The 24,636-nt window shown below is 40.5% G+C and overlaps 1 protein-coding gene across 2 annotated transcripts; it reads left to right on the forward strand.

Annotated features, from left to right (window-relative positions):
• Nucleotides 1–521: 521 nt before the first annotated feature.
• PANK2 (pantothenate kinase 2) lies at nt 522–24,191 on the forward strand. 2 transcript variants are annotated; one of them, XM_060779427.2, is made up of 7 exons: nt 522–718; nt 9,878–10,230; nt 12,931–13,184; nt 16,378–16,554; nt 18,905–19,028; nt 21,527–21,652; nt 23,603–24,191. In XM_060779427.2, the coding sequence occupies exons 1-7, from the start codon at nt 580–582 to the stop codon at nt 23,651–23,653; spliced, it is 1,224 nt and encodes a 407-aa protein (XP_060635410.1). In that variant the 5' UTR covers nt 522–579; the 3' UTR covers nt 23,654–24,191. The 2 variants fall into 2 exon arrangements, with proteins under 2 accessions (XP_060635410.1, XP_060635411.1); XM_060779428.2 differs by lacking the exon at nt 522–718 and having other exon boundaries at nt 10,208–10,293.
• Nucleotides 24,192–24,636: the final 445 nt, after the last annotated feature.

Genomic DNA, 24,636 nt, shown 5'->3' on the forward strand with positions numbered 1-24,636 from the left:
TTATATATTATTAAGAATATAATATTATTATATTATTTATTATCATTATTTATTATTTATTATCATTATCAATTATCATTATCATCATTATTATGCCCCCTTTTCTCTCCTAAAGAAAATTAAATATATATTCCCATCCTAATTTTTCTTTCCTCCATTCCTATGCATTGTGTGTCTACACTGAACATTTAATGCAGCCCTAATCTTTTAAATATATTGCAATTGGTTTAATACTATTCCAGAATTAATCTCATTGGAAGGGATTTCTGCCACTCTCGCTTCCGCAGCAAACGATTGGCTGGAACGACTCCATCTCTCGCCCCGCCCCCTCGAAGTCTAATCCTTCTCAGCACTGGGTTAATTTTTTGTGCTGTCAATCTCCTGAAGCGAGGAATGCTGATTGGGTGACAGAGCTCTCAGTGCCCCACCTTCCCCGCTTTTCTCTTTCTCTTATTGGCTGGTTTTGGACAGAAGCGGGCTCTGATTGGCTAGAAGCGTACTTCTTCCCTTTTCCCTGAGGGAACGAGGCGGGCGGTTGGCGCAGGCGCAGTGACCGTTCTCGGCGGCGAATGGAGACGGATGGAGCCGCGGAGGAATGGAAGCGGCAACAAGGGAGCCGAGGCGCCGCCGCCGCCAGCCCTGGCCGCCGGGAGCGAAGCCAGGAAGCACAGCTCCGCTTGCCGCCCGCGCCTCGACTCCCTACGCAAGAACAGGCCCCGTGAGTCGCTAGGCCGCAATGGCTGCTCTGAGGGGAAGGAGGAAGGGGGCGGGGCGAGGGAGGAAGGGGGCGTGTCTAAGGCGAGGGGCGGGGCTTAGCCTCCTGCTGGGCGGGGCTTAGCACTGTTCTCTCTTTTCAATTCTGGCTGTTTCTCTGTCTTTGGAGTAATGTTATTTCTAGGTTCTTGTGGGTTTTTTCGGGCTATAGGGCCATGGTCTAGAGGCATTTTCTCCTGACGTTTTGCCTGCATCTATGGCAAGCATCCTCAGAGGCAGGGAGGTCTGTTGGAAATAGGAAAATGGGTTTATATATCTGTGGAATGACTGGGGTGGGGCAAAGGACTCTTCCCTGTTGAAACCAGGTGTGAATGTTTCAACTGACCACCTTCATTAGCATTTGAAGGCCTGCCTGAGCCTGGGAAAATCTCTTGCTGGGAGGTGTTAATCTGTGCCTGGTTGTTTCCTCTCTGTTGTTTTGCTGTTGTAATTTTAGAGTTTTTTAATACTGGTAGCCAGATTTTGTTCATTTTCATGGTTTCCTCCTTTCTGTTGAAATTGTCCACATGCTTCTTGTGGATTTCAATGGTTTCTCTGTGTAGTCTGACGTGGTGGTTGTTGGTGTGGTCCAGCATTTCTGTGTTCTCACATAATATACCATTTGGAGCCATGGAGAAGAAGAACTCCACAGGTTCCTGGACCATCTTAACAGCATCCACCCAAAAATCCAATTCACAATGGAAAAAGAAAAGGAAGGAAGACTGCCTTTTCTAGATGTCCTAGTTATCCGCAAACCAGATCAACAATTGGGTCACACCGTCTACAGAAAACCCACACACAAGATAGATATCTACATAAAAGCTCCGACCATCACCCAAGTCAAAAAAGAAGCACCAGTAAAGCCTTGGCAGACCGTGCAAAAAGAATCTGCGAAGCCCACCTCCTCCAAGAGGAACTGAACCACCTCAACTGGGCTCTCCAGGCCAATGGAGACTCCACCTCAGACATCAGAAGAGCTGCAAGACAACTGAGAAGAAGCCACGAGAGTCAAGACGAAGATCCACCCAGAAGAAAGTGTTCCTGCCATACATCAAGGGAACCACTGACCGCAGAGGGAAGCTGATGAGGAAACACAACATACAAACTATCTACAGACCCACCAAGAAAATCCAACAAATGCTACGTTCAGCAAAGGACAAGAGGGATCCTCTCACTTCTGCAGGACTCTACCGTATACCATGCAGCTGTGGAGAAGTCTACATAGGGACCACCAAATGCAGCATTGCCCAAACACGAATCAAGGAACATGAAAGGCACTGCAGACTACTTCAACCAGAGAAATCAGCCATAGCAGAGCACCTGATGAACCAACCTGGACACAGCATATTATTTGAGAACACAGAAGTGCTGGACCACTCGCACAACCACCATGTCAGACTACACAGAGAAGCCATTGAAATCCACAAGCATGTGGACAATGTCAACAAAAAGGAAGTAACCATCAAAATGAACAAAATCTGGCTATCAGTATTTAAAAAACTCTAAAAACAGCGGACACACACACACACACAAATATATACACATATATACATTATAATATTATAATGTATATATTACATTATATATTATAATATTATAATGTATATATTATAATATATTTGTTATTATTTATTTATTTGGTAGTTTTGTATACCGGTCTTCTCACCTCCATTCGAGGGACTCGGGCCGGTTTCCAACATCAATATTACAGACTGTCATTAAAACATCATATTTCTAAATCACACTAAAACATTAAAACATTGAAACAATTAAAATGGCAAAAATACAATCATATGATTACAGTGGTCAGTCATCATCAAAGTCATTATTCGTCGTCATCCATCCATATCACAGGATCATGGCTCATTTGTTGAATGCCAATCCCCAAAGCCAGGTTTTCACTTGTTTCCTGAACGTTAAGATCGAAGGGGCAGTTCTGATCTCCAGTGGAAGGGAGTTCCAGAGTCGAGGGGCCACCACCAAGAAGGCCGTCTCTCGTCCCCACCAGCCGCGCCTGTGAGGCCGGTGGGATCGAGAGCAGGGCCCCTCCAGATGATCTTAGCAATCTTGATGGCTCATAGGGGAGGATACGTTTGGACAGGTAAATTGGGCCGGAGTCGTTTAGGGCTTTATAGGTTAAGACCAGCACTTTGAATTGTGCTGGGAAGCTGACTGGCAGCCAGTGGAGCTGGCGCAACAGAGGAGTAGTATGCTCCCTGTACCCCGCTCCCGTTAGTAACCTGGGTGCCGCACGTTGGACTAATTGAAGCTTCCGGGCAGTCTTCAGAGGCAACCCCGCGTAGAGAGCGTTGCAGTAATCTAAATGGGATGTAACCAAAGCGTGGACCACCGTGGCCAAGTCAGACTTCCCAAGGTATGGGCGCAGCTGGCGCATGAGTTTTAATTGTGCAAAAGCTCCCCTGACCACCGCCGAAACCTGGGGCTCCAGGCTCAGCAATGAGTCCAGGATCACTCCCAAGCTGCATATATATTATAATATTATAATTATATTATAATATGTATAATTATATAATATTTAATATATTTATTTTACACACACACACATATAATATTCTGTGTCCATTCTTGCTGTTTCTCTGCCTTTGGAGAAATGGTATTTTATTGTATAGAATAGGTAGATTCAGTAACATGGCATCATTTCAGCAGTCAAGTTTTTTAAAAGGCATACACACACACACAGGATATATATATATATACACACACCAACATATATATATATATACATATACATATATTATTTGTAATATATATGTGTGCATATATATATATCACACACACATGTATTTTCCTGAAAATAAGACTGGGTCTTATATTAATTTTTTGCTTCAGTATACGCATTACGGTTTATTTTCAGGGATTTTTTTCCACGTACAACAATCACCATTAATGTACAATATATATTTATTCATGTACAACAATCTACATTTATGTACATCACTCTACATTTCTTCATTTCTTCATGTACAACAATATATATTAATATACAATAATCTACATTTATTCATTTTTTCATGTTCAATAATCTACAATTATTCATTTTTCATGTATGACAATCTACATTTATTTATGTACAGCAATCTTCATTTCTTCATGTACAACCATCTACATTTATTTATGTACAACAATCTACATTTATTCATTTCTTGGTGTATAATAATCTACATTTATTTATGTACAATGACCTACATTTCTCAATTCCTTCATGTACAACAATCTACATTTATTCATTTTTTCATGTATGACAATTTACATTTACTTATGTACAACTATCTCAATTTTCTATGTTTTCCTGTACAACAACCTATATTTATTCATGTACAACAATCTGCATTTATTTATGTACAACAATCTACACGTATTGAAGTACAACAATCTGCATTTCTTCATGTACAACAAACATTCTATATTTATCTATGTAGAACATTCTACATTCATTTATTTTTTTAATGTTCAACAATCTACATTTATTTATGTAGAACAATCTGCATTTCTTCATATACAACAATGTATATTTATTCATATATCTCATTCTACATTCATTTATTTTGGATGTTCAACAATGTACATTTATTCATGTACACAACCTATGTGTATTTGTGTACAACAATCTACATTTATTGAAATACATTCATGTCATCTTCTTCTGGAACATCCTTATAACTCTCCAAAATGTATACTATCATTTTGAAGCATTAATATCAATAATAGTATTGATGCATATTTTTAATTATTATTATTTTATAATTCAGTGTATACATTTGGCCATCCCATCGTTTTTAGTAGTGTGTTGTCTTATTGTTAATGCTTACGTTATTGTTTTATTGTCTATGTTTGATTTTAATTGCTTGTATTGTTGTTATTATTGCTTGTATTGTTGTATTTGGGCTCGGCCTCATGTAAGCCACACCGAGTTTCATGGGGAGATGGTAGCGGGGTATAAATAAACTATTATTATTATTATTATTATTATCCATCACATGTTGCAACCAGGTACTATTGGCAAATGCATCTGTCCGGCAGCCAATCTTAACTGGGTCTTATTTTTGGGTTTTATATTACAAGCATCCTGAAAAATCATGTTAGGTCTTATTTTTGAGAAACAGGATATATTCTGAGGATAGAAAGAGCAACAGAAGCAGCCCAGACATGTAGCCAGAGGCTTTCCAGGTGAAGCAGAATGGATTGAATGAAATGCCTGAGAAAATTAAGAACTTTATGATGTCATTTTATATAGTGATATGTGCATAAGCGGGAGGCAGAAGGGGAGCCTTTCAGAATGAAGTTTAAAGAGACTGAGCCCTTGAATCAGGACCATCATATCTGTATTTCTTAGCATTTTTCAGTGTGGTTTGCCTCTCATTTTTAACTAGATTATTATTATGATTTATTATCATTTATTAAATGCAATTTGTTTCATAAGTATCAAGTAGACAGAACATATTGTAAAGAACAAAAATAACTTTCTGGCCTTGCATTGCACATTTTAGTGCAAATATTAAGACACAAATAGTGTTCAATTCAGCAAGTATGATGTTTGTTTGTACCTACAAACGAGACTCAAAGCAGCTTCCAAAAAAATCAATTCAATACCATTTAAACCTCAAAAATACGTAAACATTTAACAAGATCTCAACCCTTTTCTTCAAAAGAGTGCCGGTGCCTTATAAAACTACAGATCCCATGTTTCCATAGCATTGACACACTGCAGTTAAAGTGATGTCAAACCACATCCATTCTACAGTGTGGATGCACCCGGAGAGACTTGATTCAGTATTTAAGCCCTTCGTAATTACAAAAATATGTTTGTGATGGTAACTTGAGATCTGGAGTGTGAAAGACAGCTGTTCTAGTTCAGTTAATCTGAAGATAAAAAGGAGTGATTTGCCATAAATGCACATGTATATAAGTCGATCTCATGTACTATATAAGCCAAGGGCAGGGTTTGGAGCCAAAATTATGAATTTTGATATGACCGATCAATAAATCAAGGGTCATTACACAGAAAAGGGAAAGCACCATGCTGCCTATAAGAGCTAAGGCACAGTATTGACCTTTGGATATGTTAACCCAGGTTTTGGGGTTGATTTTTGCTTAAAATTTCTAGGCTTATGCATTTATATATAAATCTACAGCCGAGAAGGAAAGAAGTTATGCAGAGATTCATGATGCTTGCTAGATAAAATTAATGGTGATGTTATTGAATGGGGTCAAACCTTTGTGAAAGGGACAAACCAAAGCTAAGCAGCTTTGAGATAGGTGTCTGATGGTCATGAAGGCAATTCAGAGATGGATGTCACCAAGCTAGCTTTGTGTAATTGTAGATGATAATTAATGCAGTGTGAGAAAAACCAAAGGAGACAGCTAGCTGCAGAGATTATGCCAAGCTTTCTTACATGTCAAAAGCCTGGATTACATACCGTCGGCAGCTCTCTGCTTTTCCTTAAATCTGAGTCTTGGGCTGGTGGAATAATGAATATGAGGTTTATAGCTTCAGATTCTCTCGTTGCAACTGATGAACTGCAAAGGATATGGAAGCATTGCTAAAGGTGTGGTCAGGGTTATATAATGGCTTGAGTTTTACGCATCTGAGAGCTGAGTCGTGTCAGCATGTGTGTGAATGTACACACTGACACAAGCTATTGCTATATGGATGGGAAATGGACATCAGGACATACTGCATTGTCACGTATTTCATGCATTATCGGTGAAACTTGCTGTGTGGTTGCAAAGTTGCATTTAGAGACCTTGTGGAGGTCCAGTCTTGTTTAAAGAAGGTTTGCAGCTATTCCAAAAAATCTTCCATTTGCTTCTCTGTCAGCTTACATTTGGCACATTTTCAGCCTTTGGGTGTATGCTTTTCCAAAATATTTACAATCCTAAAATGGTGTGTATGTGTGTGTGTATGTATGTATGTGTGTGTGTGTGTGTTAGATAGATAGATAGATAGATATGCACACATAAACACACACACACATATTCTATTTATCTATTGTAAGTGTGTATGTGTGTGTGTGTGTGCCTATCTATCTATCTATCTATCTATAAAATGTTTAAGCTTTGAGATGGGAAACTGTTCTCCCTCCTCTTCCTCCTTTTGTATTTTATTTATTTATTTACCATATTTATACCCTGCCCTTCTCACCCTGAAGGGGACTCAGAGCAGCCTTACAGATAAGCAACAACTCAATGTCATGTAAAACAATTAAAATAAACAATTACATTAAAATCATAGCATTAAAACATCTTAGCAACAACATTTAAAAACCTCGCAGTCCAAACTCGTAATCCGAAGCCATTCCAGTTGTCAGTTGCACATATTTCATATCCATTTCTAGCACTGCATTCTTTTACTGACCAAAGGCTTGGTCTTTCTTTCTGAAGGACAAGAGGGAGGGCGCTGATCTGATTTCACTGGAGAAGGAGTTCCATAGCCGAGGAGCCACCACTGAGAAGGCCCTGTCTCTCATCCCCACCAATCGCACTTGTGAAGGAGGTGGGATCGAGAGCAGGGCCTCCCCAGAAGATCTTAACCTCCAAGATAGTTCATGGGGGAGATGCATTCAGGCGAATAAACTGAGCTGGAACCATTTAGGGCTTTATAGGCTAAAGCCAGCACTTTGAATTGTGCTCGGTAGCAGACTGACAGCCAGTGGAGCTGATGCAACAGGGTGTTGTATGCTCCCTGTACAAATTTTGTAGAAGATAGAAACATGTTGTTGTTGTTCATTCGTTCAGTCGTCTCCGACTCTTCGTGACCTCATGGACCAGTCCATGCCAGAGCTCCCTGTCGGCCGTAACCACCCCCAGCTCCTTCAAGGTCAGTCCAGTCACTTCAAGGATGCCATCCATCCATCTTGCCCTTGGTCGGCCCCTCTTCCTTTTGCCTTCCACTTTCCCCAGCATATAGAAACATATCTTTCGTAATTTTGTTTTCCCCAGTTTGCATGGCAGAAAAGTGATGGACCCAAATTGGGTAAAAACTAGAGTACTAACCACTATGTAAATAAATATATAGTTGGTCCTCTGTATCCATGGATTCTCTTTCCATGGATTCAGTGGCCCTTCAAAGGCAATTATAAGGCTGATGTGGCCCTCGATGAAAATGAGTTTGATGCTCAGAAGTAGACATTCATTTTCTACATGTATAGGAAAATGGGAATGACAATGCAGGTAGAGTTAGTGTTGTCATTATAATTTTCTTTCAGGTATGGAAAGCACACACTTTACAAAGGATGAAACTGTCTGTAGTTTTGCTAGTATTTCAATTTCTAACCTGTTCATCTAATTTTTTAAGAGGGTTTTTGTGATGACACATTGCTGTCTTCCATGATTTCATATAGTCCAGCTTGTTATTTGTAGGGATCAGTGTTAAGTAACATGGCCCAACACCCCGATTCTGGCCATGAAAGCCTTCAACAACACAATAACCTCACAACCTCTGAGGATGCCTGCCATAGATTCAGGCCATATATCAGGACAGAATGCTTCTGGAACATGGCCATATAGCCTGGAAAACACACAACAACCCAGCTCAATAAGTGTTATTTATTTATCATGTCAGGAGCGAACCAAACAGTTGTATTGCATTTTTAAACAAACAAACAATCAAAACAAAAAGTTTGCAAGCTTGGTAGTTGATTAAATGTCCTTTGACCAGTAGCTGGCCACTTAGAGTGCCTCTGGTGTTACTATAAGAGAGTCCTCCATTGTGCATGCTCAGTTGCATTGCAGCAGGTGGTCTGTAGTTTGCTCTTCTCCACACTCGCATGTCGTGGATTCCGCTTTGTAGCCCCATTTCTTAAGGTTGGCTCTGCATCTCGTGGTGCCAGAGCGCAGTCTGTTCGGCGCCTTCCAAGTCGCCCAGTTTTCTGTGTGTCCAGGGGGGAGTCTCTCATTTGGTATCAGCCATTGATTGAGGTTCTGGGTTTGAGCCTGCCACTTTTGGACTCTCGCTTGCTGAGGTGTTCCAGTCAGTGTCTCTGTACATCTTAGAAAACTATTTCTTGATTTAAGTCGTTGATGTGCTGACATATACCCAAACGGGATGAGCTGGAGATGTCACTGCCTTGGTCCTTTCACTATTGGCTGCTACTTCCCGGCGGATGTCAGGTGGTGCAGTACCAGCTAAACAGTGTAATTTCTCCAGTGGTGTAGGGTGCAGACACCCCGTGATAATGCAGCATGTCTCATTAAGAGCCACATCTACTGGTGAGATGTGTTCCACACTGGACATGCATACTCAGCAGCAGAGTAGCATAGCACAAGGGCAGATGTCTTCACTGTGTCTGGTTGTGATCCCCAGGTTGTGCCAGTCAGCGTTCGTATGGTATTGTTTCTAGCGCTCATAATAAGTGTTAAGTCACAGATTATTTATTTATTATTTATTTATTTACGGCGCTTATATGCCGCCCTTCTCACCCCGAAGGGGACTCAGAGCGGCTTACAATATATAAGATTCTGGTATATAGAAGCAAACCCTGAGTTACAAACATCTGGGTTACAAATGACTCCTTGTGAAAAATGGGGCAGAGACAACAGGAAGTGAAAGAAATCTCCCTGGAAGGGAAAGTCACTTCTGGAAGAGTTGTCATGAGGAAAATAGGTCCCCACTGAAGTTTCCACACCAATCCTTTCCACAACAAGCCAAATTTTCCAATGATCACAGGGACAGAAAGTGAAGAGAGGCGCAGACAGCAAAACAAACACCACAGTGGTGTTAGCCCTTCTCTATGCTACCTCTTGACCTTGAGGGAGCTGGGGGTGGTAACGGCCGACAGGGAGCTCTGGCGTAGGCTGGTCCATGAGGTCACGAAGAGTCGGAGACGACTGAACGAATGAACAACAACATGCTACCTCTTCCGACTTACGCACAGAGCCTATCTTGTTCGTAACTTGGGGACTGCCTGTATACACATACATATACGAGTGTGGTGGAGTCTCCTTCTTTGAAAGCTTTTAAACAGAGGCTGGATGGCCATCTGTCAGGGGTGATTTGAATGCAATATTCCTGCTTCTTGGCAGGGGGTTGGACTGGATGGCCCATGAGGTCTCTTCCAACTCTTTGATTCTATGATTGTGATCCTTTTCTCCCTTCTTCCTTTAGCATTTCCTTGGTTCGGCTTGGATATTGGAGGCACCCTGGTGAAGCTTGTTTATTTTGAACCAAAGGACATTACCATGGAGGAGGAGGAAGAGGAAGTGGAGAACCTGAAGAGCATCCGGAAGTACTTGACCTCCAACACTGCTTATGGCTCCACCGGAATCCGGGATGTGCACCTTGAACTAAAGGACCTTACGCTATGTGGACGTAAAGGCAATCTGCACTTTATACGCTTTCCTACCCATGACATGCCTGCTTTTATTCAAATGGGCAAAGATAAACACTTCTCAAGCCTCCACACAACCTTATGTGCCACAGGAGGTGGAGCATATAAGTTTGAGCAGGACTTTCGCACAGTATGCAATTTTTGGCTTATATACCCTTAACGCTGCAATAGCACTTGTGTCGAAGCTTGCAAAGTAGAGTCTGAGTATACTTTCATATTTCTCTAGTATTTATATTTCTCAGTATAGTGGCAGCCTTGTTTTCCAGTTTGAACGTAAGAGCACCACAAGATGGAATAAGGATTTCTTACTTGTCCAAATTGGCCTTCCATTCCTTGAAATAACCAGAAAAGCTGGGCAAGCAAAACACCAGTTATTATTAATGCTGGCTACGAAAGTGTCGTCATTGACATCTCAATAGTTAACGTGTTTTGGCTTGACTGGCACCCAGTTTCTGTTTAAATGTGGTGATTAATGTTTGATAAATCATTTTTGTTCTTGCATCCTATTATATACTTGCTCCAAATGTAGAATCACACTTGAAACCCATTCTTTGTTATTTCAAGGACAGGTGGGAAAGGGACGAAGACGGTTTCTTTTCATATCACTGTTGGCAGCTTTCCACCTTCCTTTGCTATTATTTCATGCTTCCAATTTTACTGTTCGCCATGGGACTCTTGCAGAGATCAGTTTTTATTTTATCATTCATCAGTATGTTTTTGCCCAGCACAAAAAGACAGTGTTGGTTGACAACAATCTGATTCTGCATTGCCATTTTGAATTCCTTTGGTCCAACATGAGAGTAGTTCACCATCTGTGTCTGGTCCAAATTAGCCTAGTTGCTGCCCATTTGCCTCCAAAGCTCAGCAGATCCTTCTTGACTCAATTACTTTGCCTCTCAGATGCCTACCCCATTGGTTCCATACCTCTGTTTCACAGGATTCTTCTGTTTTTGCTTTTACAGTCATCCCTCTACATTAGCATGTTTTAGTTTTGCAGAGTTGACTATTGCAGATTTGATTAATATGGTCTCCAGGTCCTTCAGCACAATTTTGGTCATAGAATCATAGAATCTTAGAGTTGGAAGAGATCTCATGGGTCATCCAGTCCAACCCCCTTCTGACAGATTATTTATTTATTTACTTCTGCCAGATTATTTATTTATTTACAGTACTTATATTCCGCCCGTCTCACCCCAAAGGGGACTCAGGGCCGATCACAGGACACATATATAGCAAACATTCAATGCCAATTATACAATGACAAGACAGACACAGATAGAGGTATATTTAAGTTGTTGTAGGTTTTTCAGGCTATATGGCCATGTTCTAGAAGCATTCCCTCCTGACGTTTCACCTGCATCCATGGCAAGCATCCTCAGAGGTTGTGAGCTCTGAGGATGCTTGCCATAGATGCAGATGAAATGTCAGGAGAGAATGCTTCTAGAACATGCACATATAGTCCGAAAAACCTACAGCAACCCAGTGATTCGGCCTCATGTAAGCCGCACCAAGTCCCTTGGGGAGATGGTAGCGGGGTATAAATAAAGTGTTATTATATTATTATTATTATTCCAGCCACGAAAGCCTTCAACAATATATTTAGATTTTTTCTTATTTGGTATCTTTTGGAGGCTGTGCTTGGTTCCGGCCACAGGGGGGTGCTGTTGCTCCATCTCCTTGCCAAAGAGCTTTCTTTGTTTATAAACTTCCATATGAATGTTGTGCCTAAAATACCTCCCCACTTAATGCAGTTCCTATTACTCTACTCACATTCTGCTAGGTGGGTGGGGAGCTGAACTGAAGGTCAGGAGCTCACCCTGACACGGCTTCGAATTGTCAACCTTTCAGTTGATTTACTGCAGCTGCAGCTGGTGATTAACCTGCTGTCCTAAAGCCGGCCTCTACAATTCTTAAAGATGACCTAGAGGTCCCTAGAGCAGTGGTTCTCAACCTGGGGTCTAAAATACCTCCCCGCTTAATGCAGTTCCTATTACTCTACTCACATGGCTGTTTTCGATCTGCTAGGTGGGTGGGGAGCTGGACTGAAGGTCAGGAGCTCACCCTGACATGGCTTCGAACTGTCAACCTTTCAGTTGATTTACTGCAGCTGCAACTGGTGATTAACCTGCTGTCCTAAAGCCGGCCTCTACAAATCTTAAAGATGACCTAGAGGTTCCTAGAGAGGTGTTTTTTCATGTAAAAAACTCCACATTTTATTCACTTTTTAAAAACTTTCACAGGGCTCCCTGTGGGGGCTGACTATATTTATTAAGATATTTATTTATTTTATTTCGTATAAAAACATTGCATAAATTGGTATAAAACCGATAAAAATAGGAGTGCAGGTGGCTAAATATCTTTTGACCAAAAACGGGCGATAGCAATGGCATTGTGGTAGCCTCCAACAATTCTTCCTCTGTACGTGAGGCAGGACATAGTGGACAAGCATATAGATGTGGGGTTGTCTGTTCTGCTCCACAGTCACATAAGGTGTGGGATTCTTTTAGATTTAAGATATTCATTCCTCCTGTTTGAACTTAGTATCAAATAATAGAAAGTTCTTAAATAATGAAACCTGAAATCAGTTTCATGTAAACAAATATTCTTCCAAATGAGCCCACTGCTAACTATGATAGGATGCCTAACTTAGAGCACTGATACAAACTTGAACAAACTGTTCCCATTGGTGCTTGTGAATGTCAGAGTTTGGTAGTCCTGGAACTCAGCTTGCAATAAATAGGTTACTGCTTGCAAGATAGACGTAAGATGAACATTGTCCCTCCCAAAGATGTAATACGAGATCCTCTTCAAAGCTTTTTTCTCTAAACAGGTGGGAGACCTCCAGCTCCGCAAAATGGACGAACTCGATTGCCTTATTAGAGGAGTTTTGTACATTGATTCGGTCGGGTTCAATGGACACTCAGAGTGCTATTACTTTGAAAACCCAACCATTCCTGAGAAATGTGAGAAGCTCCCCTTCAATTTGGAGAATCCTTACCCTCTCCTTCTGGTGAACATCGGCTCAGGGGTCAGCATCCTAGCTGTGTATTCCAAAGACAATTACAAGCGGGTGACTGGGACCAGGTGAGACTTGGAAGTGGGGAGGGGAATTATTTAGGGTCTCATAAGCCATGAATGCACTTATGAATGTCACACGTGTAACCAAATGGCACAGGCCTCATGGTCATGGGTACACGTTTCTCATGGGGATAGCTGTAATGGTGATGGTGGTTGCAGGAATTAGCTTCACCTAACTTAGTGGGACTCCCTTTGTGCAGAGGAAAATATGAATTGCCGTTGTCACTGGAATCTAAAATGAGGATGGATTTTCTCTATCCACCTGTAAGAATGGTGTGATGAGATCTGTCCTTTGCAGAATGCCAGCTAATTAACGTATATACTCGAGTATAAGCCGACCCGAATTTAAGCCGAGGCACCTAATTTTACCACAAAAAACTGGGGAAATGGGTTGACTCGAATGTAAGTCGAGGGTGGGAAATGCAGCAGCTACTGGTAAATTTCAAAATAAAAATAGATGCCAATAAAGTTATATTAATTTAGGCATCAGTAAGTTGAATGTTTACATAAAACTGTAAATCAAGATAAGACTGTCCATCTCTGATTAAACCATTATTCTAACCTTTTTCAATATGAATATGCTTACGTATCCTCCAATAATAATAAATAGAGTAAAATAATAATAATAGTAATAATAATAATAATAATAATAGAGTAAAATAATGGGATGTAATAATAACAGTAATAAAGAGTAAAATAATAAATGTAATAATAACAATAATAAAAAAATAAATGTAATAATAATAATAACAACAAAGTGAAATAATAAATAACCTTGACTCGAGTATAAGCTGGGGGAGACTTTTTCCGCCTAAAAAACGGACTGAAAAACTAGACTTATACTCGAGTGTATACAGTAACTATATTTCCATTAGGAAATAAGTGAGATCCCACATATAATCAATGTATGGGCAAACTTTGCCCCTCCAGGTGTTTTGGTCTTCAACTCCCACAATTCCTAACAGCCGGTAGGCTGTTAGGAATTGTGGGAGTTGAAGTCCAAAACACCTGGAGGTTGAAGTTTTCCCACACCTGATCTAATCTCAGCATAGCATAAATATCTGGTGGCAGAGTTATGCTATGCAATCCTTATACTGAATGGCTGCTTGGAGCAATGTATGTGGATCAATGTTTATGTCTGACTATCTGTTATGCAATTGCAGTGCGCAGTGCAAAAAGCACAATTTGGACAATGCGCGTATACATACTTGTCAGAAATATTAAAACTTGGTATTTTTACTTACAAAAATGTGAGTCAAGCACTGAAAGGGTTAAATGGATGCAATTACTCAGCAAAAGCTGCAGTTTAGTATAAGCAGGTGTGCCTATAGCTTAGTAGCCGCCAGCCTAAGGTAAACCTCAGTGGGATAAAAGTCTCAGTCTGTGAGAAAGCCTCACAGTGTGAGGTAGGCCTTAGTCTATGAGAGAAGTTTCTGTGTGAGGTAGGCCTTAGTCTGTGAGAGAAGCTTCTGTGTGAGGTAGGCCTTAGTCTGTGAGAGAAGCTTCTGTGTGAGGTAGGCCTTAGTCTGTGAGAGAAGTTTCTGTGTGAGGTAGGCTTTTGTCTGTGAGAGAAACTTCTGTGTGAGGTATGCCTTAGTCTGTGTTAGAAGCTTCTGTGTGAGGTAGGCCTTTGTCTATGAGAGAAGCTTCTGTGTGAGGTAGGCCTTAGTCTGTGAGAGAAGCTTCTGTGTGAGGTAGGCCTTAGTCTATGAGAAGCCTCAGAGTGAGAGACAGCTTCAGTGAAAGAAACTCCAGGTTGAAGGCCTCATCTGCAAACCTCCAGTGTAAAGGCTACTTTATGTAAAAGGCTACTGTGTGAAGCTCCAGTATAAGTTCATTGTGAGAGGAGGCTCTGTGAGAGCGAAGCTGTTTATCTGCATGAGGAAGAAGCCTAGGATGGAAGCAGAGAAGGAAGTATAAAGAACTTTATTTGTGTTATAGAAACCTTGTTCTTGTAAATAGCGCAACCATGTTATTTTACTACAAAGAAAAGCCTCCTATGGAAGAGATAACATTGGTCTATGTGTTTTTGTTCTTTTTATCACTTCGGGCTACTGGTGCTGGGTCACGCCGCTGCTGTTAAGTTACTCTGGTGTACATTTATGTAGAGGGTCTTTTGTTAATAAACCCACTCTCCCAACAATATGTCTTTAATGTGTAATAGCCCTAGTGGTACTTATACTAGTGGGTACGAGGGAGAGAGCCTTCTCCGCTGTGGCCCCCCGACTTTGGAACTCACTACCAGGTGAGATTAGGCAAGCCTCCACCCTAGCAGGTTTTAAGAAAGATGTGCATTTGGAGAGCGATCACCCAACTCGTTTATTGTAAGTCTCCACCTACAGTTTGTTTACATGATGCACTTTCCCCTACCCTTAATGAAGCCCAAGTCCCACTGCTCCCTAGTCTCGGACTCCTCTGTTACAAATACACCTTCCTATCTCACCCAGCGTTTTAAATGTTTTTAGCATCTTATTTTGCACACTTGGCCCGCCCATTGTGACTGCTTTTATTATGTTTTTGTATTGCTTATTTTATTTTGAGTATTATGTATCTGTTGTATTTATTTTCTATTGTCTTGTATATTATTTTGTTGTATTATGTTTTGGGCTCGGCCTCATGTTAGCCACCCCGAGTCCCCATATGGGAGTTGGTGGCGGGGTATAAATAAAGATTATTATTATTGTTGTTATTGGAGTCCCCGGTGGCGCAATGGGTTAAACCCGTGTGCCGGCAGGACTGAAGACCGACAGGTCACAGGTTTGAATCTGGGGAGAGGTGGTTGAGCTCCCTCTATCAACTCCAGCTCCTCATGCGGGGACATGAGAGAAGCCTCCCACAAGGATGATAAAAACATCAAATCATCCGGGCGTTCCCTGGGTAACGTCCTTGTAAACAGCCAATTCTCTCACACCAGAAGCTACTTGCAGTTTCTCAAGTCGCTCCTGACATGACAAAAAATTATTATTATTATTATTATTATTATTATTATTCTGCCAGTTGGATATAACTATGGCATAGTCTTCCAGAAGAAAACCCCTCCATATGCATTGTGCAACATATTGCCTGCTTATGTGATTAGGAGGATGTCGGGTAATGAAAGATGTGGCTTTCTTTCCAGTGATGGTTATTACCTGTCCTCTCCCTTGCCAGTCCCGGAGCTGTAATAATTATTATTTACATGTCTTTATTTCCCGACTAGCCTTGGAGGCGGGACCTTCTTTGGCCTGTGCTGCCTTCTGACAGGCTGCTCCACCTTTGAAGAGGCTCTCGAGATGGCATCCCATGGGGACAGCACCAAAGTGGACAAATTAGTCCGGGATATTTATGGAGGGGATTACGAGAGGTTTGGGCTGCCAGGCTGGACGGTGGCATCCAGGTAATGCTTCCCCATAGTACATATGCAATCGGTATTAGACTCTGGTCTGTTTTTGGTTTTTAGCATGGGTTAATGTGGCATGTTTTGTTAATTCTTACGAGTTGCATTACTGTCTGACCTGAGGTGGGTTTCCTGGGGTAGGATAAGAAATAAATATTTAATGTGAAATAAATGGATAGTATTTGCCTCCTGCCTCCAGTGAGTGAACCCAGTACATCCAGTACATTATGAGATTTATTTTAACTGTTGTATTGATTGTTTTCTTATTGCTTTTACTGTTGATGTACTTTGGGCTCAGCCTCATGTAAACCGCACCAAGTCCCTTGGGGAGATGGTAGCGGGGTATAAATAAATAAATAAATTATTATTATTATTATTATTATTATTATTATTATCTTGGTGGAGCCCATGAATCAAATTGTTGTATAAACTCATGTTATAAGCCTAGAAATTGTATTCCAAAAATTAGCTCCCAAAATTTGGGTTAATTTATCAACAGTCAGGGTTAAGTACTGTAACCAAAAAAGGAACCATCCCCTTCTCTGAGTAGTGTGGCAAAAACAAGAGTTTTATCCATCCTTGAAGAACCTAAAAGAAGCACTGACCACATCCTCTCTCCATGCCATAGCACTGTTTCCGGCCTTTTTTGAATGCCTGGGCAAGAAAATGGCGAAAGGGAGTGAGTGATCACTGGCACTTTCTCCTCTCCATGGAATGAGCCTTGGCCTATCCATGGATCATATCACAATCCATAATTTATGATGTATATATAAGCTGTCGTAAACTTTATAAGCCTGTCTGTAACTTGCGGACATGCTGGCAAGGTTTGTTGACCATAGTAAAAAGAAAGAGGGCTAGCCCATCCTGTAGGTTAGTTCCATTGTTTCACTGTCAGCTGGCATAACAAGCCACAACGTGGGCCCACAATTCAGTGGAAGATTGTGGATACTTCTTACATTCAGCTTCCCTAGAAACTCGTAAATAGCCAGACTTTTCATAAAGTACTTGGAGATCTGCCAAGCTTTAACAATATTGGCATGTGGCTCAAAGACATAATGTTATTTTAGTGGAGCTGTCTTTCCAAGACTGCCTTGTAAAAGTTGGAGTGAGCTTTTATACTCACTCACTCACAATCTCAGTTTGCTCTTTCTTTCTGTAAGTATTTTCGGATCGTCTGTTCTCCTTTTTTCCCCTCTCAGGCAGATTAGCCGTGGCTTGGTTTACTTTTCTGTTGATTCCCCCTACTCTCCAACTGCTTGCTTTCTCTTTGTAGTACTGTTTTGTCTCCGAGTACTATGGAATGTGCTTACTTTCTCCTTGTGGCATGTTGAGGATGAGGGTGGAAGGAAGTCAAAGAAGGGTTGAGTGAAGCATACTGTCCTGTGTGTCTGTAGAAAAGCTGCTCTCGTTTCCACACTGATTTTGCACATACATTCGTGAATGAATCCATTACACTATGTAACACAAATTTTGTACATGTTATTTCCTAATTGGTTCTGAGAATGCCTGCCATAGATGCAGGCAAAACATCAGGAGAGAATGCTACTGGAACATGGCCATACAGCCCGAAAAACTCACAACAACCCTGCAAAAACTTTGTTTTTGTGGGATATCCTGCAGCACATTTTGCTGTAGTTTTTCAGTGAACATCTCTTAGAGCCAGGGTCCTCAAACTAAGGCCCGGGGGCCGAATATGGCCCTCCAAGGCCCCTTGGGGAGATGGTAGCGGGGTACAAATAAAGTATTATTATTATTATTATTATTATTATTATCATTCTTTACCCGGCCCTCACTCAGGGTCAACTTAAGTCTGAAACTACTTGAAAGCACACAACAACAACAATCCTATCTCGTCAGCCAAAAGCAAGTCCACACTTCCCATTGAAATACTAATAAGTTTATATTTATTAAAATTGTTCTTCGTTTTAATTATTGTATTGTTTTTAAGTGTTTTTTGCATTACAAATAAGATATGTGCAGTGTGCATAGGAATTCTTTTTTTTCCCCAAATTATAACCATGCTGCAGATATAATAATAATAATAATAATAATAATAATAATAATATATAAAATAAAAATAATCAGGCCCTCCAACAGTTGGAAGGATTGTGACCTGGCCCTCTATTTAAAAAGTTTGAGGATCCCTGTCCTAGAGTCTCAACCAATTCATCATAGTTTGTGGCAGCCACAAAAACAAAGTTTCTGGAATATAACGGCTACTTTCAAAATAAGTACCCCACAATTTAACAGGAAATAACACTTTCAAACCAGGATTTTTTTCCAGATTTTGTTACATAGTGTTACCCTCTACTAAATTGTTTTGTTTCTGTGCATGGATTTTCCTATCCAGTTTTGGAAATATGATGAGCAAGGAGAAGCGAGATGCGGCTAGTAAGGAAGACCTGGCAAGAGCAGCTTTGATCACCATCACCAACAACATTGGCTCCATTGCCCGGATGTGCGCCCTCAATGAGGTACAGCAAGGGGTGCTTTGAAGCCCCTACTTAGGGGTGCAAGGGAAGTCCAAGTCCTTCAAGACACCTTTGTTTTGTTTTCTTCTTGGTCTTTTGAGGTGGGAATGCTTTTCAGAAAGAATAGAGTGATTTGCTGTTCAAGAGGAGATATATAAGTGGAAACCACACCTAGGTCTTGCACATCATTTGAGAAAATTGCCTTTGATCTCAGTATTGCAGAGTGGGTCAAGACTAATAATGGGAGATACTTGGAACCAAATGTCAACCAAGCTAAAAGCGGAGAATCTATTTGGTCATTAAGTCAATTTTCTGTAAGTGCCAAAAAGAGACTGATATGACAGGGAGGACACTGTTGTGTAAGAAGGTGCAGGTGTTTTCCTTGTCTACGTTCAAGCGTCAGTGTCTGGTATTCCTCACTGAGGGCTTCATGTGAGGAAGAGTGGGGAGCATAACAGGAAGGAGCCTGCTGTCCAAAGGCAAGAGTGACCACCTCTGTCTTGGTTGATGGTTTTGCCGAAGCTTGGTGCTTTCAGCTTCTTTACAGTGCTGCCTTGTTGCAACCATGTCAAGCAGCATTGTACAGGGCTATGAAAGAATCAAGACCTACTCGCCTTGTTGCTTCCAGTCATCCTCACACAGCTAGGCACCATCCTTCAGAGCCAAAGGGAGATGAGAAGAAGAGTATGGGGCTCAGAGAGAGATGTTTTGGGGAGGTTATTAAGATACCGTGGGAAGACAAAGATGATGCTATGATAGATGGAATTTCAGGTGGGAAGCTGGAAGTTTGGTTTCGAAGATAGATAGATAGATAGATAGATAGATAGATAGATTATTATTATTATTTATTTTTAACGGTATTTATACTTCGCTCTTCTCAACCCCGAAGGGGCCTCAGAGCAGTTTACAGATTATGGCAACATTCAATGCCACATCATACAACAAATAATAAATATAACAACATATCAAATTATAAAATAATTAAAACATAAATGCAGTAAGTACAAAAACAAATTATATATATATATATCAAATTATAAAACAATTAAAACATAAATGCAGTAAGTACAAAAGCAAATAATAAATATATCAAATTATAAAACAATTAAAACATATAAAAGCATATTAAAAATAGATAGATTTGCTTTAGATCCAATTACTACAATGATGGAATGCTTGGGTTTTTTGGTTTTTTTTTTTTTTTGCTTGAAAGATGTGTTTGCCAGATGTTGCACACTTTTGCTTCTAAATTTATTCCACACAGCAATCCTCTCCCCAAAACCTTGCATGAAAACAACATACTAAGCTTCAATATTTTAATCTTAGCCCTTGCCCAACAATAGTTGGTGTGTTTGAATTTTCTATATCATCACAGCTGCTCAGCCAGTGGATGTGTGTTTATAATCTATATAAATAAAAATGTAATGTTCATTTGTGGAATTAACATAACTCAAAAACCACTGGACGAACTGACACCAAATTTGGACACAAGACACCTATCAAGCCAACAAGTGACCGTCACTCATAAAAATAGGGAAAAACACAGCGGAGAGTAGATTCCTTGAACCATGATAGAAAGAGAGACCAGAAGAAGGCTCTTATCATGCAAACAAGGGGCTAAAAAAGCTTTAAAAAACCCCCAAAAAACCCATTACAACGCATGCACAAAACCTCAGATATACACACACACATATGTACACATATACACAAATATATACATATATACACACACAAAACACATATACACAGACTGGGCCACAGCAACGCGTGGCAGGGGACACCTAGTTATAATTATTTTTAAAACAACTCAACTGGATATTTATTTATTTATTTATTTATTTATTTATTTATAGTATTTATATTCCACCCTTCTCACCCCGCAAGGGACTCAGGGCGGATTACAATTTACATATACACGGCAAACATTCAATGCCATAGACACACAAGATATATAGACAGACATACAGAGGCTATGTAACATTCCAGCTTTTTCATGAGGGTATTCTGGCCACCAGGGGAGCTGTCGCTTCACTGTCCATTTGTGACACTGATGAAGTACTTCCTCATTCTTTGCATGCTTGCTGGAGATTTTTATGGCCTCGTAAATTAGTTAAATTAGCCTCCCCGCATACACGGTACCTAAATGTCCTACTTGACAGATGCAACTGTCTTTCGGGCTGCAAAGGTTGACAGCAAGCTACACAAATTGGTCGGAAGCTCACTCCAACTCGGGCTGGCTTCAGACTCATGACCTTTTGGTCAGTAGTGATCTTAATGCAGCTGACTCCCAGCCAGCTGTGCCATAGTCCCGGTGCCTGTGAATTACAGTCTTCTCAGAGCTCTCTAATTGTCTAGATGTCTGCTCTGATTGGGAGAGGTGAACTGGTATGAAGGAGAATTGGTGACTCTCCTGCTTTAACTTTCCAAGATGTGCTGCATGTTTTTAAGCAGTTTCTGATGTCGGGCAGCAAAATTCTAATAACGTGATTCCCTCCTTGCAGAACATTAATCGAGTGGTTTTTGTGGGGAACTTCCTGCGTATCAATACGGTCTCCATGAAGTTTCTGGCCTACGCCTTGGACTACTGGTCGAAGGGGCAGCTGAAGGCCCTGTTCTTGGAACATGAGGTAGTGGTTTGTCCCCATTTGCAATCTACCTTTCGGGAGAGAACAGCATGAAAAGCCTTTCATAGATTTTTATCTTGATGTTGATGCTTTGGTTTTACACCGGCAGTTGAACTCTGCATTGGAGCTTGTTTGGAATGGCAATCAACACTTTTACCAAGCCCAAGTGAGGAAGGAAAGAGTGGGTGGAAAGAGGAAATGTCATGACGTGCAGTGTAAAAAAGGATGAACTCATCCACACCTCCAAAAAGCCTGTCAAACACGTAGAGCAGAGAGTGGATTCCTTGAACCGTGATAGAAAGAGAGACCAGAAGGAGGCTCTTATCATGCAAACAACTTGTAGCTTGTTGCAACAGCTCACAGAGCAACTCGTAGCCGACCCAAGAGCAGTCTTTGCCTGCTTCTTTCCTATATCAGCCTTCCTAGCCTCTGGATCATAGAATCTCAGAATTGGAAGGGCCCCAAGGCCATCTGTTCCATCCACCGGCCACACAAATACACAACTAAAGGACTATCGAATTTGATTACTGAGGTCTTGATGTTTTTTGGCATGAATATTTTTATAAAATACGTGTGTGTGTGTATACACATACATATATACATACATACACACATACATATGCCCCCCCTAGTGGTGCAGTGGGTTAAACCGCTGAGCTGCTGAACTTGCTGACCGAAAGGTTGGCAGTTCAAATCCGGGAAGCGGGGTGAGCTTCCGCTGTTAGCCCCAGCTTCTGCCAACCTAGCAGTTCGAAAACATGCAAATGTTAGTAGATCAATAGGTACCGCTTCGGCAGGAGGGTAATGGCGCTCCATGCAGTCATGACCTTGGAGGTGTCTATGGACAATACCGGCTCTTCAGTTTAGAAATGGAGATGAGCACCACCCCCCAGAGTCAGATACTAGACTTAATGTCAAGGGGAAACCTTTACCTTTATATGCATTTACTAGATAAAGATATGTGCATACACATTTACATCAGGAGGGAAGATTGAAAAGTCAGGTTATAAAAGAAAAGGAAAAAAATAAAGGAGAAGATGGAATATAAAAAAAGTGTTGGGTTGTTGTAGGTTTTTTCGGGCTATATGGCCATGTTCTAGAGGCATTCTCTCCTGACGTTTCGCCTACATCTATGGCAAGCATCCTCAGAGGAAGCATTTTTTTCTTGCTTCCGTTGCTCTTTGGTTCTATCCTTCCTTGTCTCTTTCCTTCCTTTCTTCCTTCCCTCCCTCTTTCTTTCGTTCCTTCTCTCCTTCTATGTATATGTGAATATATGTGTGTTTGTGTATATTCGTGTGGTTTTGTGCATGCATTGTAATGTGTTTTTTTTTTGCTTTTTAAGTCCCTTCTGCTGTGTTTTTCAGTGTTTTTATGAGTGATGGTCACTCGTTGACCTAATAGGTGTCTTGTGTCCAAATTCGGTGTCAATTCGTCCAGTGGTTTTTGAGTTATGTTAATCCCACAAACAAACATTACATTTTTATTTATATAGATTTTATTGTTGTTTGTTGTTTATTTGCATTGTTTTATTGTAGGACTTGGCTTCATGTAAGCTGCCCCGAGTCCCCATGTCTCCTATTATACTGTGATAATAGGAGACATGGTGGCGGGATATAAATAAAGTTTTATTATTATATTATTATTATATAATAATAATAAAACTTTATTTATATTCTGGTGATAACTTTGTTGATTATTCTTATCAGATTATTTTTTCAAAATCTTTATCTAATTTTATCTATTACCTAGGTAATCTAAAAAAAATAAACCTGTTAGTATATTAATAAGTCGGTATTACATAGACAAATTTTTACTGTATACCACTGTCACTATCATTCTTTCTCCCCCTTAGCACTACTCAAAGCTTATGTATTTCTGTGTAAGCATTCCTAGTCTATTTAAGGCATGTGTGATAACATATTTGTGGACTTCCTTTTTGTTTGTTTTCCACAGGGTTATTTTGGAGCCGTTGGGGCTTTTCTGGAGCTTCTCCATCCGTCCTGATCTCTCTGTGGAGATTCGGTTCAGGCTTCTACACCAAAGGGAACATCTTCTTTCAGCTTTATGTGTAAATGTATCTGTCTGTTTTGACTGGTCAAGGGAAGTAATTGTGAGTAACTAACTCCTTAATCAGTGCAGAGGATAGAGGTATTTTTTCAAAGTTTAAAACTAGCCTGCATATGAAAAGCGTTGGAAAAAAAAGAAGACATTTATCTTTATATATGCAAATTTGTGGCTTGAATATGTCTTATCTCACCACTGTTAAAGCGCATGTTTAATTAATCTTGTATTGCGCAGCTTTTGTGACATATACTGTGAGAAGGCTTGAAGGACGGAGTCAGTGCACATGGAGCTTCACGCAGGTTGCACTGTGCTGAAACTTATTTTAAGTGCAACTTTATTTACTAATCTTATATGATATTGCAGGGCTTTTGTGTGTGTATATGTGTGTGTGTGTGTATTTTAATAATAGCACCAAAATGTGTGGAATATGAAAAAAAAAACCACTTTCAATATTAAAATCTGTTTCTTTTTTTTTTAATGGAAGAGTTTATTGTCTCTTTGATTATAGAAAAAAATAGGTTCACAGTTGGGCCTGTATCATAAATAGGAGATAAGGGGAGGGATCAAAGGAATAGTGAGGCATTCTCTGTTTGGGCCTCTTCTGAGTATTTGTTGTGACCATAGACTGATACTTGAGTTGGGCCCCTTCCACACTGCCATATAAAATCCAGATTATCTGATTTGAACTGGATTATATGACAGTGTAGACTGATATAATCCAGTTCAAAGCAATGTGGATTATCCGCTTTGATAATCTGGATTATATAGATGTGTTGGCACGGCAGTGCCAGGAGATTTGAATTCCTTTTCTTGCACTGCTAGTTTGCATGAATCTATTTAAACCATGCATTTTGCAATAAGGTTGCAATCATAGGGCAGCAACCTGACAATCATCGTTAGTCTTTAGACCCGCCCCTTTTCCC

The sequence above is a fragment of the Anolis sagrei genome, chromosome 5 (genome assembly GCF_037176765.1).
Source record: "Anolis sagrei isolate rAnoSag1 chromosome 5, rAnoSag1.mat, whole genome shotgun sequence".
Taxonomy (NCBI): domain Eukaryota; kingdom Metazoa; phylum Chordata; class Lepidosauria; order Squamata; family Dactyloidae; genus Anolis; species Anolis sagrei.